The sequence below is a fragment of the Babylonia areolata genome, chromosome 11 (genome assembly GCF_041734735.1).
Source record: "Babylonia areolata isolate BAREFJ2019XMU chromosome 11, ASM4173473v1, whole genome shotgun sequence".
NCBI lineage: Eukaryota > Metazoa > Mollusca > Gastropoda > Neogastropoda > Buccinidae > Babylonia > Babylonia areolata.
Genome location: NC_134886.1, coordinates 37,024,430 through 37,036,929, shown reverse-complemented (window position 1 = coordinate 37,036,929; position 12,500 = coordinate 37,024,430). Strand labels below are relative to the sequence as shown.

Here is a 12,500-nt window from a genome sequence, read left to right as displayed (position 1 = left end):
TTTTTCAGAAATTTTAAACTCCAGTCCAGTTGGTATCCTCCTTTGATGCATTACAATTAATGTTGTTATTTATATTTACATTGTTGTAGGTTAATACTTGTTGATATGCGTATACATATTCTCCCTCCCATGACATCTCATTCAATACACACCACAATCTCTTTAGACATTTTCTTATAATAATCTACCTTTCCTCTGATACATAACATGAACACCTTTTTACACTAATATTCACATGCACTCCCTTTCCTTTATCCACTACTTGACTCCTTTCCGTCTAAAAAGACTAACAGTGAATAGACGTCAAACTGAAGATAACACACACACACACACACACACACACACACAGAGCATGAGACAATGACGAAGTAACCCCCCCCCCCCCACCTCAAATGATAAGTAACATGACATGACGTGACTTGTGAAGCATAAGATAACGACGTTTGTCCTTTTGCTTCTTCTTCTATTTCTTCTTCTGCGTTCGTGGGCTGCAACTCCCACGTTCACTCGTAAATACGCGAGTGGGCTTTTACGTGTATGACCGTTTTTAACCCGCCATGTAGGCAGCCATACTCCGCTTTCGGGGGTGTGCATGCTGGGTATGTTCTTGTTTCCATGACCCACCGAACACTGACATGGATTACAGGATCTTTAACGTGCGTATTTGATCATTTGCTTGCGTATACACACGAAGGCACAGGCAGGTCTGCACATATGTTGACCACCTGGGAGATCGTAAAAATCTCCACCCTTTACCCACCAGGCGCCGTTACCGTGGTTCGAACCCGGGACCCTCAGATTGAAAGTCCAACGCTTTAACCACTCGGCTATTGCGCCCGTCGTCCTGTTGCATAACCTCTTGCCCTCACACACAGAAAGAAGCAAGGGGAAAAGCAGCTCTCTCATGAGACGGGGTACTCACACAAAAGTGCTGGTCAACAGTTTGTCTCAAAAGACCAGCAGGATTGATTGATTGAGTGAGTGCTATGGACACTTTTGTAGCGCCTGTCCTCGGCCGGAAGCCAAACTCTAAGCGCTTTACAAACACGGGGGTCATTTGCACAACAGGCTGCCTACCTGGGTAGAGCCGACTGACGGCTGCCACTGGTCGCTCATCATTCGTTTCCTGTGTCATTTAGTCAGGTTTCAGTCACGCACACATACACATTCAGACCGATATGTAACATTTTACGTGCGTGACCGTTTTCTTTATTTGTCACCGCCATGTAGGCAGCCATACTCTGTTTTCAGGGGTGTGCATGCTGGGTATGTTCTTGTTTCCATAACCCACCCAACGCTGACATGGATTAAAGGATCTCTAACGTGCGTATTTGATCTTCTGCGTGCGTGTACACACGAAGGGGGCCAGAGTGTCGGGTGGAGGTTCCTTGTGTAGACGTTGCTCTCTCTCTTTCTCTCTGTGTCTGTCTCTCTCTGTCTGTCTGTCTGTCTGTCTGTCTCTGTCTCTCTGTCTGTCTCAGTCTGTCTGTCTGTCTCAAGGACAGTTTGGAAGATTAGACCATGCCTAAAGACAGAGGCAGAGAGACAGAGAGCAAGAGAGAGACAGAGAGCTCTCTTTGCTCTGTTTACATCACACACACACACACACACACACACACACACACACACACACACACACACACACACACACACACACACACACACACACACATACACACACACACACACACACACACTCACACTCACACACAGAGATTCAGATTCAGACGCTTTAATGCATTTCGGCCATAGGCATACAGAGAGAGAGAGAGAGAGAGAGAGAGAGAGAGAGAGAGAGAGAGAGAGCTCTCTTTGCTCTGTTTACATCACACTAACAGGAGAGAGAGAGAGAGAGAGAGAGAGAGGGGGGGAGGGAGAGGGAGGGAGGGAGTGAAACCAGCAGGTAAGTTAAGTTTGTTAACAAACCAACCCAGTGACTTGGACTACTTGCCCTTGAGAGAGTGACAGCAGAGAGTGGGGGTTGGGAGACGGTGGGTGGGGAGTTGTCTGGATCCTGTTAATACATTATCTTGATATGATGCTCAAGCAAGGAATGAAAGGGTGAGGGTGTGTGTGGGGTGGCTCTTAGCTCAGGGATGCTGTTGTGATTGGACAAACAGCTTCAGGAACGCCTGTGCTGAGGAGTTTCTAGAGTGTGTGTGTGTGGGATGGATGGTGTGTGTGCGCGGGTGGCTCTTAGCTCAGGGATGCTGTTGTGATTGAACAAACAGCTTCAGGAACGCCTGTGCTGAGGAGTTTCTAGAGTGTGTGTGTGTGGGATGGATGGTGTGTGTGTGTGTGCGGGTGGCTCTTAGCTCAGGGATGCTGTTGTGATTGAACAAACAGCTTCAGGAACGCCTGTGCTGAGGAGTTTCTAGAGTGTGTGTGTGTGTGGGATGGATGGTGTGTGTGCGCGGGTGGCTCTTAGCTCAGGGATGCTGTTGTGATTGAACAAACAGCTTTAGGAACGCCTGTGCTGAGGAGTTTCTAGAGTGTGTGTGTGTGGGATGGATGGTGTGTGTGTGCGGGTGGCTCTTAGCTCAGGGATGCTGTTGTGATTGGACAAACAGCTTTAGGAACGCCTGTGCTGAGGAGTTTCTAGAGTGTGTGTGTGTGTGGGATGGATGGTGTGTGTGTGCGGGTGGCTCTTAGCTCAGGGATGCTGTTGTGATTGGACAAACAGCTTTAGGAACGCCTGTGCTGAGGAGTTTCTAGAGTGTGTGTGTGTGGGATGGATAGTGTGTGTGCGGGGTGGCTCTTAGCTCAGGGATGCTGTTGTGATTGGACAAACAGCTTTAGGAACGCGTGTGCTGAGGAGTTTCTAGAGTGTGTGTGTGTGTGGGATGGATGGTGTGTGTGTGTGTGCGGGTGGCTCTTAGCTCAGGGATGCTGTTGTGATTGAACAAACAGCTTCAGGAACGCCTGTGCTGAGGAGTTTCTAGAGTGTGTGTGTGTGTGTGATGGATGGTGTGTGTGTGCGGGGTGGCTCTTAGCTCAGGGATGCTGTTGTGATTGGACAAACAGCTTTAGGAACGCGTGTGCTGAGGAGTTTCTAGAGAGTGTGTGTGTGGGATGGATAGTGTGTGTGCGGGTGGCTCTTAGCTCAGGGATGCAGTTGTGATTGGACAAACAGCTTTAGGAACGCCTGTGCTGAGGAGTTTCTAGAGTGTGTGTGTGTGTGGGATGGATGGTGTGTGTGTGCGGGGTGGCTCTTAGCTCAGGGATGCTGTTGTGATTGGACAAACAGCTTTAGGAACGCCTGTGCTGAGGATTTTCTAGAGTGTGTGTGTGTGTGTGGGATGGATGGTGTGTGTGCGCGGGTGGCTCTTAGCTCAGGGATGCTGTTGTGATTGGACAAACAGCTTTAGGAACGCCTGTGCTGAGGAGTTTTTAGAGTGTGTGTGTGTGTGGGATGGATGGTGTGTGTGTGCGGGGTGGCTCTTAGCTCAGGGATGCTGTTGTGATTGGACAAACAGCTTTAGGAATGCCTGTGCTGAGGATTTTCTAGAGTGTGTGTGTGTGGGATGGATGGTGTGTGTGTGTGTGCGGGTGGCTCTTAGCTCAGGGATGCTGTTGTGATTGGACAAACAGCTTTAGGAACGCCTGTGCTGAGGAGTTTCTAGAGTGTGTGTGTGTGTGGGATGGATGGTGTGTGTGCGCGGGTGGCTCTTAGCTCAGGGATGCTGTTGTGATTGGACAAACAGCTTTAGGAACGCGTGTGCTGAGGAGTTTCTAGAGTGTGTGTGTGTGGGATGGATGGTGTGTGTGTGCGGGTGGCTCTTAGCTCAGGGATGCTGTTGTGATTGGACAAACAGCTTTAGGAACGCCTGTGCTGAGGAGTTTCTAGAGTGTGTGTGTGTGTGGGATGGATGGTGTGTGTGTGCGGGTGGCTCTTAGCTCAGGGATGCTGTTGTGATTGGACAAACAGCTTTAGGAACGCGTGTGCTGAGGAGTTTCTAGAGTGTGTGTGTGTGGGATGGATGGTGTGTGTGTGCGGGTGGCTCTTAGCTCAGGGATGCTGTTGTGATTGGACAAACAGCTTTAGGAACGCCTGTGCTGAGGAGTTTCTAGAGTGTGTGTGTGTGTGGGATGGATGGTGTGTGTGTGCGGGTGGCTCTTAGCTCAGGGATGCTGTTGTGATTGGACAAACAGCTTTAGGAACGCGTGTGCTGAGGAGTTTCTAGAGTGTGTGTGTGTGGGATGGATGGTGTGTGTGTGCGGGGTGGCTCTTAGCTCAGGGATGCTGTTGTGATTGGACAAACAGCTTTAGGAACGCCTGTGCTGAGGAGTTTCTAGAGTGTGTGTGTGTGTGTGTGTGGGATGGATGGTGTGTGTGTGCGGGGTGGCTCTTAGCTCAGGGATGCTGTTGTGATTGGACAAACAGCTTCAGGAACGCCTGTGCTGAGGAGTTTCTAGAGTGTGTGTGTGTGTGGGATGGATGGTGTGTGTGTGTGCGGGTGGCTCTTAGCTCAGGGATGCTGTTGTGATTGGACAAACAGCTTTAGGAACGTGTGTGCTGAGGAGTTTCTAGAGTGTGTGTGTGTGGGATGGATGGTGTGTGTGTGCGGGGTGGCTCTTAGCTCAGGGATGCTGTTGTGATTGGACAAACAGCTTTAGGAACGCCTGTGCTGAGGAGTTTCTAGAGTGTGTGTGTGTGGGATGGATGGTGTGTGTGTGTGTGCGGGGTGGCTCTTAGCTCAGGGATGCTGTTGTGATTGGACAAACAGCTTTAGGAACGCCTGTGCTGAGGAGTTTCTAGACTGAAGCATGACGACGAAGGTGATTGTGAAGACTTGGGAAAGTGTTGGTCAACAGCTCGTCTCGAAAGCTAGCGAAACACCAGCAGAGAGGGCAGAGACAGGTCTGAGGGGAAAGGGGCGGGGGCGATGCAGTGGATGGGGAGAGGGGAGGGGGAGCGGATCGGAGGGGGGGGGGGGGGGGGGTGGAGGTGAGGGTGGTGGGTGTTCCTAGTGTTGACTTTGCTCTCTGTATATATAATTATGTATTATATACATATCCCTCCTTCGTCCGGCTCTCTCTCTCTCTCTCTCTCTCTCTCTCTCTCCCTCCCCCTCCTCTCTCTCTTCCGTTCGTTCTATCTCTCTCTCTCTCTCTCCCTCTTCCCCCTCTCTCTCTCCCTCCCCCTCCTCTCTCTCTTCCGTTCGTTCTATCTCTCTCTCTCTCCCTCTTCCCCCTCTCTCTCTCCCTCCCCCTCCTCTCTCTCTTCCGTTTGTTCTATCTCTCTCTCTCTCTACTTTGTTGATCATATGAACAGGTGAAAGAGTGAAAGAAAAGGGGAGACAGACAGACAGGCAGACAGACAGACAGACAGACAGACAGAGGGAAATAGGTAGTGGGGGATGGAGGATGGGGGGGGGGGAGATAACACCAGCAGGAAAATTTGTTAACAAACAAAAACAGTGTCTCTTTAACTGACAACCAGCTGTTAGGGGAGGGGAGGGGAGAGGGAGAAGGAGAAGGGGAATGGGGTGACGGTGAATTTCTTACCTGTTGATGCATTACCTGATACTAAACTACAAGTGTTGGTAGGTGTGTGTGTGTGTGTGTGTGTGTGTGTGTGTGTGAGAGAGAGAGAGAGAGAGAGAGAGAGAGAGAGAGAGGTGGCTGTGTATTAGCTCGGGGAGGCGGGTGGGGGAGATTTAATGTGTGGGACAGAGGGAGGGGAGTGATAGTTGTTTTGATTTGACAAACAACTTACGACGAACCCCGGCTGAGCGAGGAAGAGTTGTAGGGAAGTGGGAGTGATGGTGGGCGGTTGTGTGTGTGTGTGTGTGTGTGTGTGAGGGGTGTGTGTGGAGGGGGTGGTATTTGGTGCTGACCGGGTGGGAGTGTTGGGCTTGGGGATTAAACAGCGCTGTGGTGATGATAAGGAAGGAAGGGAAAGGGAGAGGGACGGAAGAAAGCGATGATGATGGGTGGTGGTGGGCGGCGGTTAGGAGTGAGGGAGCGGGGTGGATGAGTGGTGGGAGACCTGTTGTGCTTGTGTACACAACCTAAACATCCTTGCCTTGCCTTCCCTGTCAGTGTCTTGCCTTACCTAACCCCTTTACATGTTTGCCATCAGCTTTGATTCGTGGTCCACACTTATCGAAATTTCCACGGCACACTTTTAAGCTGATTGACGGGTCATGTGTGCGGTGATCTACAATATTATGATGTACACGGAACGAGCTTTGGGAGCTTGTTTTGCCTTGCCTAACCCCCCTTACTGTTTACCATCGGCTTCATACCTGTCCGCACTTACCGAAAACACCCTGCCACTCTCTGAGCCGATCAGCAAATTGATTTATCGACGGGGGCTTGCGCTGTGATCTCTTTGTTGGATAGTCGTGTTCGACAATGACCATCAGAACAGCAGAAGAGATAGCCGCTGTCCCGACTATATGGGTTAGAATTTGAATATAGAAAAGAGTGTCATGCCCAAGTTATATCCCCACTCTCTCGGCCAAGAGGGTTTTAGGACAGTCGGTTTGGGGGTGGTTCCCAAAGGCCAGCTAGCCCCCAAGGCTGCAGCTTTAACCAAAATTTTAATGTTCTACCAGGAACGAACTTTGGGAGCTTGTCTTGCCTTGCCTAACCCCCTTATGTTTATCATCAGCTTCATACCCGTCCTCATTTATCGAAAGCTTCGCGCCACCACACTCTAAGCCGATCAGCAAATTGATTCAGTGACGAGGTATGCGCTCTGATCAATAATATATTTTGATCTACACTCAGCTTATATCATAAAATTACAGTTGGGCCAACAACAAAGTGAGAGCTGTATTATCAATGGTTTCTCTATAGCTGTGGGAAATCATTTACAGCTTAGTCTTTTGTGAATGACTATGGCCGAGAGAGTGGGGGTGTAACTTGGGCAAGACACTCTCCAATACAATAAAATTCCAGCCCAGAAAGTCAGGACAGCAGTTTCTTCCTCTGCTCTTCTGATAGTCATAGTCCAACATGATCTGACTGACTATCATACATATAAAAAAAAATTACTGTAATCTACCTGCAACGAACTTAGGGAGGGAGAGGGAAGAGGGAGGGCAGGGAGGGGTGTGTGTGTGTGTGTGTGTGTGTGTGTGTGTGTGTGTGTGCGCGCGCGCGCGCTCGCGCGCGCGTGTGTGTGTATGTGTGGTTTGTGTGTCAGTCTTTTTCTGTGTGTGTGTGTTGTGAGTGAGACAGTGTGTGTGTATGTGTATGTGCTGTGTGTGTGTGTGTGTGTGTGTGTGCTGTGAGTGAGTCAGTGAGTCAGTGTGTGTGTATGTGTTGTGTTGTGTGTGTGTGTGTGTGTGTGTGTGTGTGGTGTGTGTGTGTGTGTGTGTGTGTGTGTGTGTGTGTGTCTGTCTGTCTGTAGGGGGGTTGGGGAATTTTCCAACTCCGAATGAATGTCTAGGAACCACCTGGGAACTTGCACAGTTTTCTTCTGGTGTGCATTGTAAAAACCACGGATGCTGAATTTTCAACGAACAGCAATGTGCTATGCAGCCTGTCTTCCGCTGACTACTGATTGCTGTTCGTTTGTACATGATTTCATTTATTCTCAAAAGCAAGTACAGGACATTGCGAACAACATAGAATAGCAACAAGCCCAAGCTTATAGTGGTGTGCTCGGAAAACTGCTCATGCACACACTTAACACAATTATATCACAGCGGCAGTATTATAAACGACATCAAATATGAAATATATACCTTCTTCTTCTTCTTCGTTCGTGGGCTGCAACTCTCACGTTCACTCTTACGTACACGAGTAGGCTTTTACTTGCATGACCGTTTTTACCCCGCCATGTAGACAGCCATATAATTATATGATTGTTGTTGATGTTGATGTTGCATGACCGTTTTTACCCCGCCATGTAGACAGCCATATAATTATATGATTGTTGTTGACGTTGATGTTGCATGACCGTTTTCCCCCCGCCATGTAGACAGCCATATCTATGATTGTTGTTGACGTTGATGTTGCATGACCGTTTTTACCCCGCCATGTAGACAGCCATATATATGATTGTTGTTGACGTTGATGTTGCATGACCGTTTTTACCCCGCCATGTAGACAGCCATATATCTATGATTGTTGTTGATGTTGATGTTGCATGACCGTTTTCACCCCGCCATGTAGACAGCCATATCTATGATTGTTGTTGACGTTGATGTTGCATGACCGTTTTCACCCCGCCATGTAGACAGCCATATCTATGATTGTTGTTGACGTTGATGTTGCATGACCGTTTTCACCCCGCCATGTAGACAGCCATATATATGATTGTTGTTGATGTTGATGTTGCATGACCGTTTCTACCCCGCCACGTAGACAGCCATATATATGATTGTTGTTGATGTTGATGTTGCATGACCGTTTTTACCCCGCCATGTAGACAGCCATATATATGATTGTTGTTGATGTTGATGTTGCATGACCGTTTTTACCCCGCCATGTAGACAGCCATATATATGATTGTTGTTGATGTTGATGTTGCATGACCGTTTTTACCCCGCCATGTAGACAGCCATATATATATGATTGTTGTTGATGTTGATGTTGATGAAGTCTGGATGGATGGATGTCCCCAGGAGTGTGGACACGGGTGGACGTCGATGAAGGGTCGGGTGATCTTCTGGTTCCACCTGAACTTCGCCACCAACGCGGGCTACGTGCTCTTCAAGCTGTACGGGCAGCAGTGCCAGAAGTGCAACAACGGCAAGTTTGAGCACGCCATGTGGTACCCTGAGGAGGTGGTGAAGGTGGGTGCAGCTCTGTCACTGATGACGCCTTCTCAATCCCTTTTCCCTCTTTCCCCTCTCCACCCCTCTCTCTCTCTCTCTCTTTCTCTCTCGTCTCTGTCTGTTTTATCATCTGAGGATGAAATTATCATTAGATCGATTGCAAAATTTATTACAGAAGCGCAAAAAATAAGACAAGGACTTGTTATACACGGGCAAAATAACATATAATAAGGTAGTTAACCATAGTTGACTGAATGCTGATATGTTCCGGAATGAAAGTAAGGAGTACATGAAATTATGTATGTGAGAGGATGGTCGATTTTTTTTTTAATAGTATTTTCCTTGAAGTGATACTATGTACATATATAATTATGGTGTCAGTGTTACCAATCTTTGTTTGACTGCAATGTTTAAAATTTACATCATAAAGATTATTGTAATCTGTTGATGTGAAAATGTTACCCCCTTGTCAAAAGACCTTTGCAGGCAATGACAATAAAACATTTCAAGTTTCAAGTTTCTCTCGTCTCTGTCTGTCTGTCTTTCTGTCTGACTTCAAATTGCCAACATCAAAATTCGTTAGCTTTTTCTCGAGATTCAGGATTGGAATGTCTCCACTGATTTGTCTTTTTTTTCTTTTTTTTTTTTTTAAAGAGTACAAACGTGATGGGAACAGAAATTTTAACTGTCCTTTTTTGTGTCAATGTCCCAGAAACAGAACTTCACGTTTTGTGAACGTGCTATGCGTACAAAACAATTTGGAAGGTGCTAATACCAGAAAAGTTATATAGAGAACCATCCATGTTTTGAACTTGTACTTCTGTTTGCCAATGTAAACGACAGAATTGTTTGTAATCTACCACCACCACCACCACCCTCTTTTTTTTTATTCAAAGCGTTAAAAATTAGACAAAATGTGTGAATGTGATTTTCATGCCGATGTATATATTCATATTTTTTTTATACTATGCTCACTCCATTTTATGGGCAAATGGCCGGACAATTAAACTGTCCTGTGCCCTATCTTTCTGTCTGTCTGTTTGCATGTCTCTGTCTCTGAGAGAGAGACAGACAGACAGACAGACAAACAGATAGACAGACAGACCGAGTGATAGGCAGATGGAGACAGAGAGAGAGACTGATGGATAGAGAGACAGATGGAGAGAGAGAGAGAGACTGATGGATAGAGAGACAGATGGAGAGAGAGAGAGAGAGAGAGAGAGAGAGAGAGAGAGAGAGAGAGAGAGATAAGACAGACAAACAGACAGACAAACAGACAGACAGATACATATATAGACGGACATACGTACAGACACATAGACAGACAGTGGCTGACAAGGCTAAAAGATAGGAAAACGGCGGGTATAGTATATCATAGGCGAAACCGGAAGAAAGAAAAAAAAAAAGAAAAAAAGAAGTCACAATGTGGATGGAATGGGACGGGACATACAAGCGAATGAGACCTGTAGCCTACTGCTCCGTGTGGAAGGGGGTGGAGGAGGGGTAGGGGTGGGGTGTGTGGAAGGAGGCGGGGGGAGGGGGGGGGCGGGGGGGGGGGGGGGGGGGGGGGTAGATAGACAAACGCCTTCTTGGCAGCGTGAGAACTGCGTTACCTACTACCAACATCATCAGTTCTCAACAACGAGCCACTTAAGGTTCCTTGCCCGCCCGCCCAGAGAGATTTTCGAGATGTTAGTTTCTTCTGTCTGAAGTGTGTGTGTGTGTGTGGGAGTGGGGGTGGGGAAGGGGCATGGGTGGTGGTGGTGGCGTGTGTGTGTGTGTGTGTGTGTGTGTGTGTGTGTGTGTGTGTGTGTGTGTGTGTGTGTGTGTGTGTGACAGAGAGAGAGAGAGAGGGAGAGAGAGAGAGTGTGTGTGCATGCATGTGTGTATGTGTGTGTGTGTGTGTGTATGTGTGTACGTGTGTGTGTGTACGTGTGTATGTGTCTGCGTGTGTGTGTGTGTATGTGTGTATGCATGTGTATGTGTCTGTGTGTGTGTGTATGTGCGTGTGTGTGTGTGTGTGTGTGTGTGTGTGTGTGTGTGTTCAGATGAGGGTGAAGGAAGAGTGACGTCAATGACGTAACCAGTTCAAACAGGCTGTGTGTAACCAGCCAGTAACATCCAGAAGAGACGTGCAAAGTGAAGGGCTGTTGTCTCCAGCAGGGGTGACGGGACAAGGTGTCCAGGTGTTTGTTCGTTCCTCTCGTCACTAACGGGAAGGAAATGGGTCACTTCGCGTTGAACGCTTAAGGGTTTGCTTTAAACATGCCTTTATTCTCAAAATCGACGGGCGCAATAGCCGTGTGGTTTCAAGCGTTGGACTTTCAATCTGAGGGTACCCGGATCCGAATCTCGGTAACAGCGCCTGGTGGGTAAATTGTAGCCATTTTCCCGATCTCCCAGGTAAACATATGTGCAGACCTGCTATTGCCTGAACCCCCTTCGTGTGTATACGCAAACAGAAGATCAAATACGCACGTTAATGATCCTGTAATCCATGTCAGCGTTCGGTGGGTTATGGAAACAAGAACATACCCAGCATGCACACCCCCCGAAAACGGAGTGTTGATGCATACATGGCGGGATGAAAACGGTCATGCACGTAAAATCCTACTCGTGTACACACGAGTGAACGTGGGAGTTGCAGCCCACGAACAAAGAAGAAGTTTCTCAAAACCAAGTAAAGACATTGCCAACACCTTGAGCAGCAATAAACCAAAGCTTGTGGTGTGCTCGGAAAACCCTGACATGGACACATTGATGGACACAACACAGGGGCAGGATTGTAGACAACAGTTTCAGTTTCAGTTTCAATAGCTCAAGGAGGCGTCACTGCGTTCGGACAAATCCATATGCGCTACACCACAACTGCCAAGCAGATTCCTGACCAGCAGCGTAACCCAACGCGCTTAGTCAGGCCTTGGAAGAAAAACAACAACAAAAAACACAAACAAAAAAAACACACCATCAAATATGAATTAAATCCCCGGAATAACTTTGAAAGGAAAAACAATGTACTCCCAAGAAAGGATTAAAAAAAGAAAGAAAGAAGAGAAAGTAAAAACAAACAAAAAACCCACCAAAACATTACGAATAAAAAGGGGGGGGGGGGGGGGGGGGTCAGGCGCTACAAACGAAGTGTGTTGTTCTTCAGGTGATGGGCTACAGTGTCTTGATATACAACAAACAAACGCTATGATGATGATGATGATGTGTGTGTGTGTGTGTGTGTGTGTGTGTGTGTGTGTGTGTGTGTGTGTGTGTGTGTGTGTGTGTGTGTGTGTGTGTCTGTGTGTGTGTGTGTCTGTGTGTGTGCGCGCGTTGTCGTTCTTCAAGGTGGTGGGCAACGTGTACAACCGGGTGGGCCAGTGCTACTACGGGTTCGTCAGGCCCCCGCTGAGGATCGATCGGCGCCAGGGGAAGCCCCGGAACCAGCACAACGCCGAGCTGTGCCAGGCCTGCAAGGAGGGCCTGTGTCGGGAGGAGTGGGCCGTGGCCAACGCCTCCTCCTCCGCCTCCTCCTCCTCCTGAAGCGGATGACCCTCACCCTCACCTTCATCCGCACCACCCACACTCCACCCACACACACACACCCAGATCCTCATGTCTTCACCCAACACACACAACGCACCACCCCATCCCCCCCCCCCCCCGTAACCCACTGCCCACCCTTCACTTGCTGCCTTGATCCCTCTACACGGGAGGCTGACCGCCTTTTTTTGTTGTTGTTGATGTTTTCTTTCTTTCTTTTTCTTTCTCTTACTT

At 48.2% G+C, this 12,500-nt stretch overlaps 1 protein-coding gene across 6 annotated transcripts in view; it reads left to right on the top strand.

Annotated features, from left to right (window-relative positions):
* The window catches only part of LOC143287711 (receptor-transporting protein 4-like), a 189,549-nt gene that overhangs the window by 176,142 nt on the left and 907 nt on the right, over positions 1 to 12,500 (top strand). For all 6 annotated transcript variants that reach the window (XM_076595928.1, XM_076595933.1, XM_076595934.1 and 3 more), the window contains 2 exons: positions 8,583 to 8,753; positions 12,072 to 12,500. The exon at positions 12,072 to 12,500 is cut by the window's right edge and continues 907 nt beyond it. In XM_076595928.1, the coding sequence (XP_076452043.1) occupies positions 8,583 to 8,753; positions 12,072 to 12,266 (366 nt within the window). In that variant the 3' untranslated portion in view covers positions 12,267 to 12,500. The remainder of the gene's footprint in view (positions 1 to 8,582; positions 8,754 to 12,071) is intronic.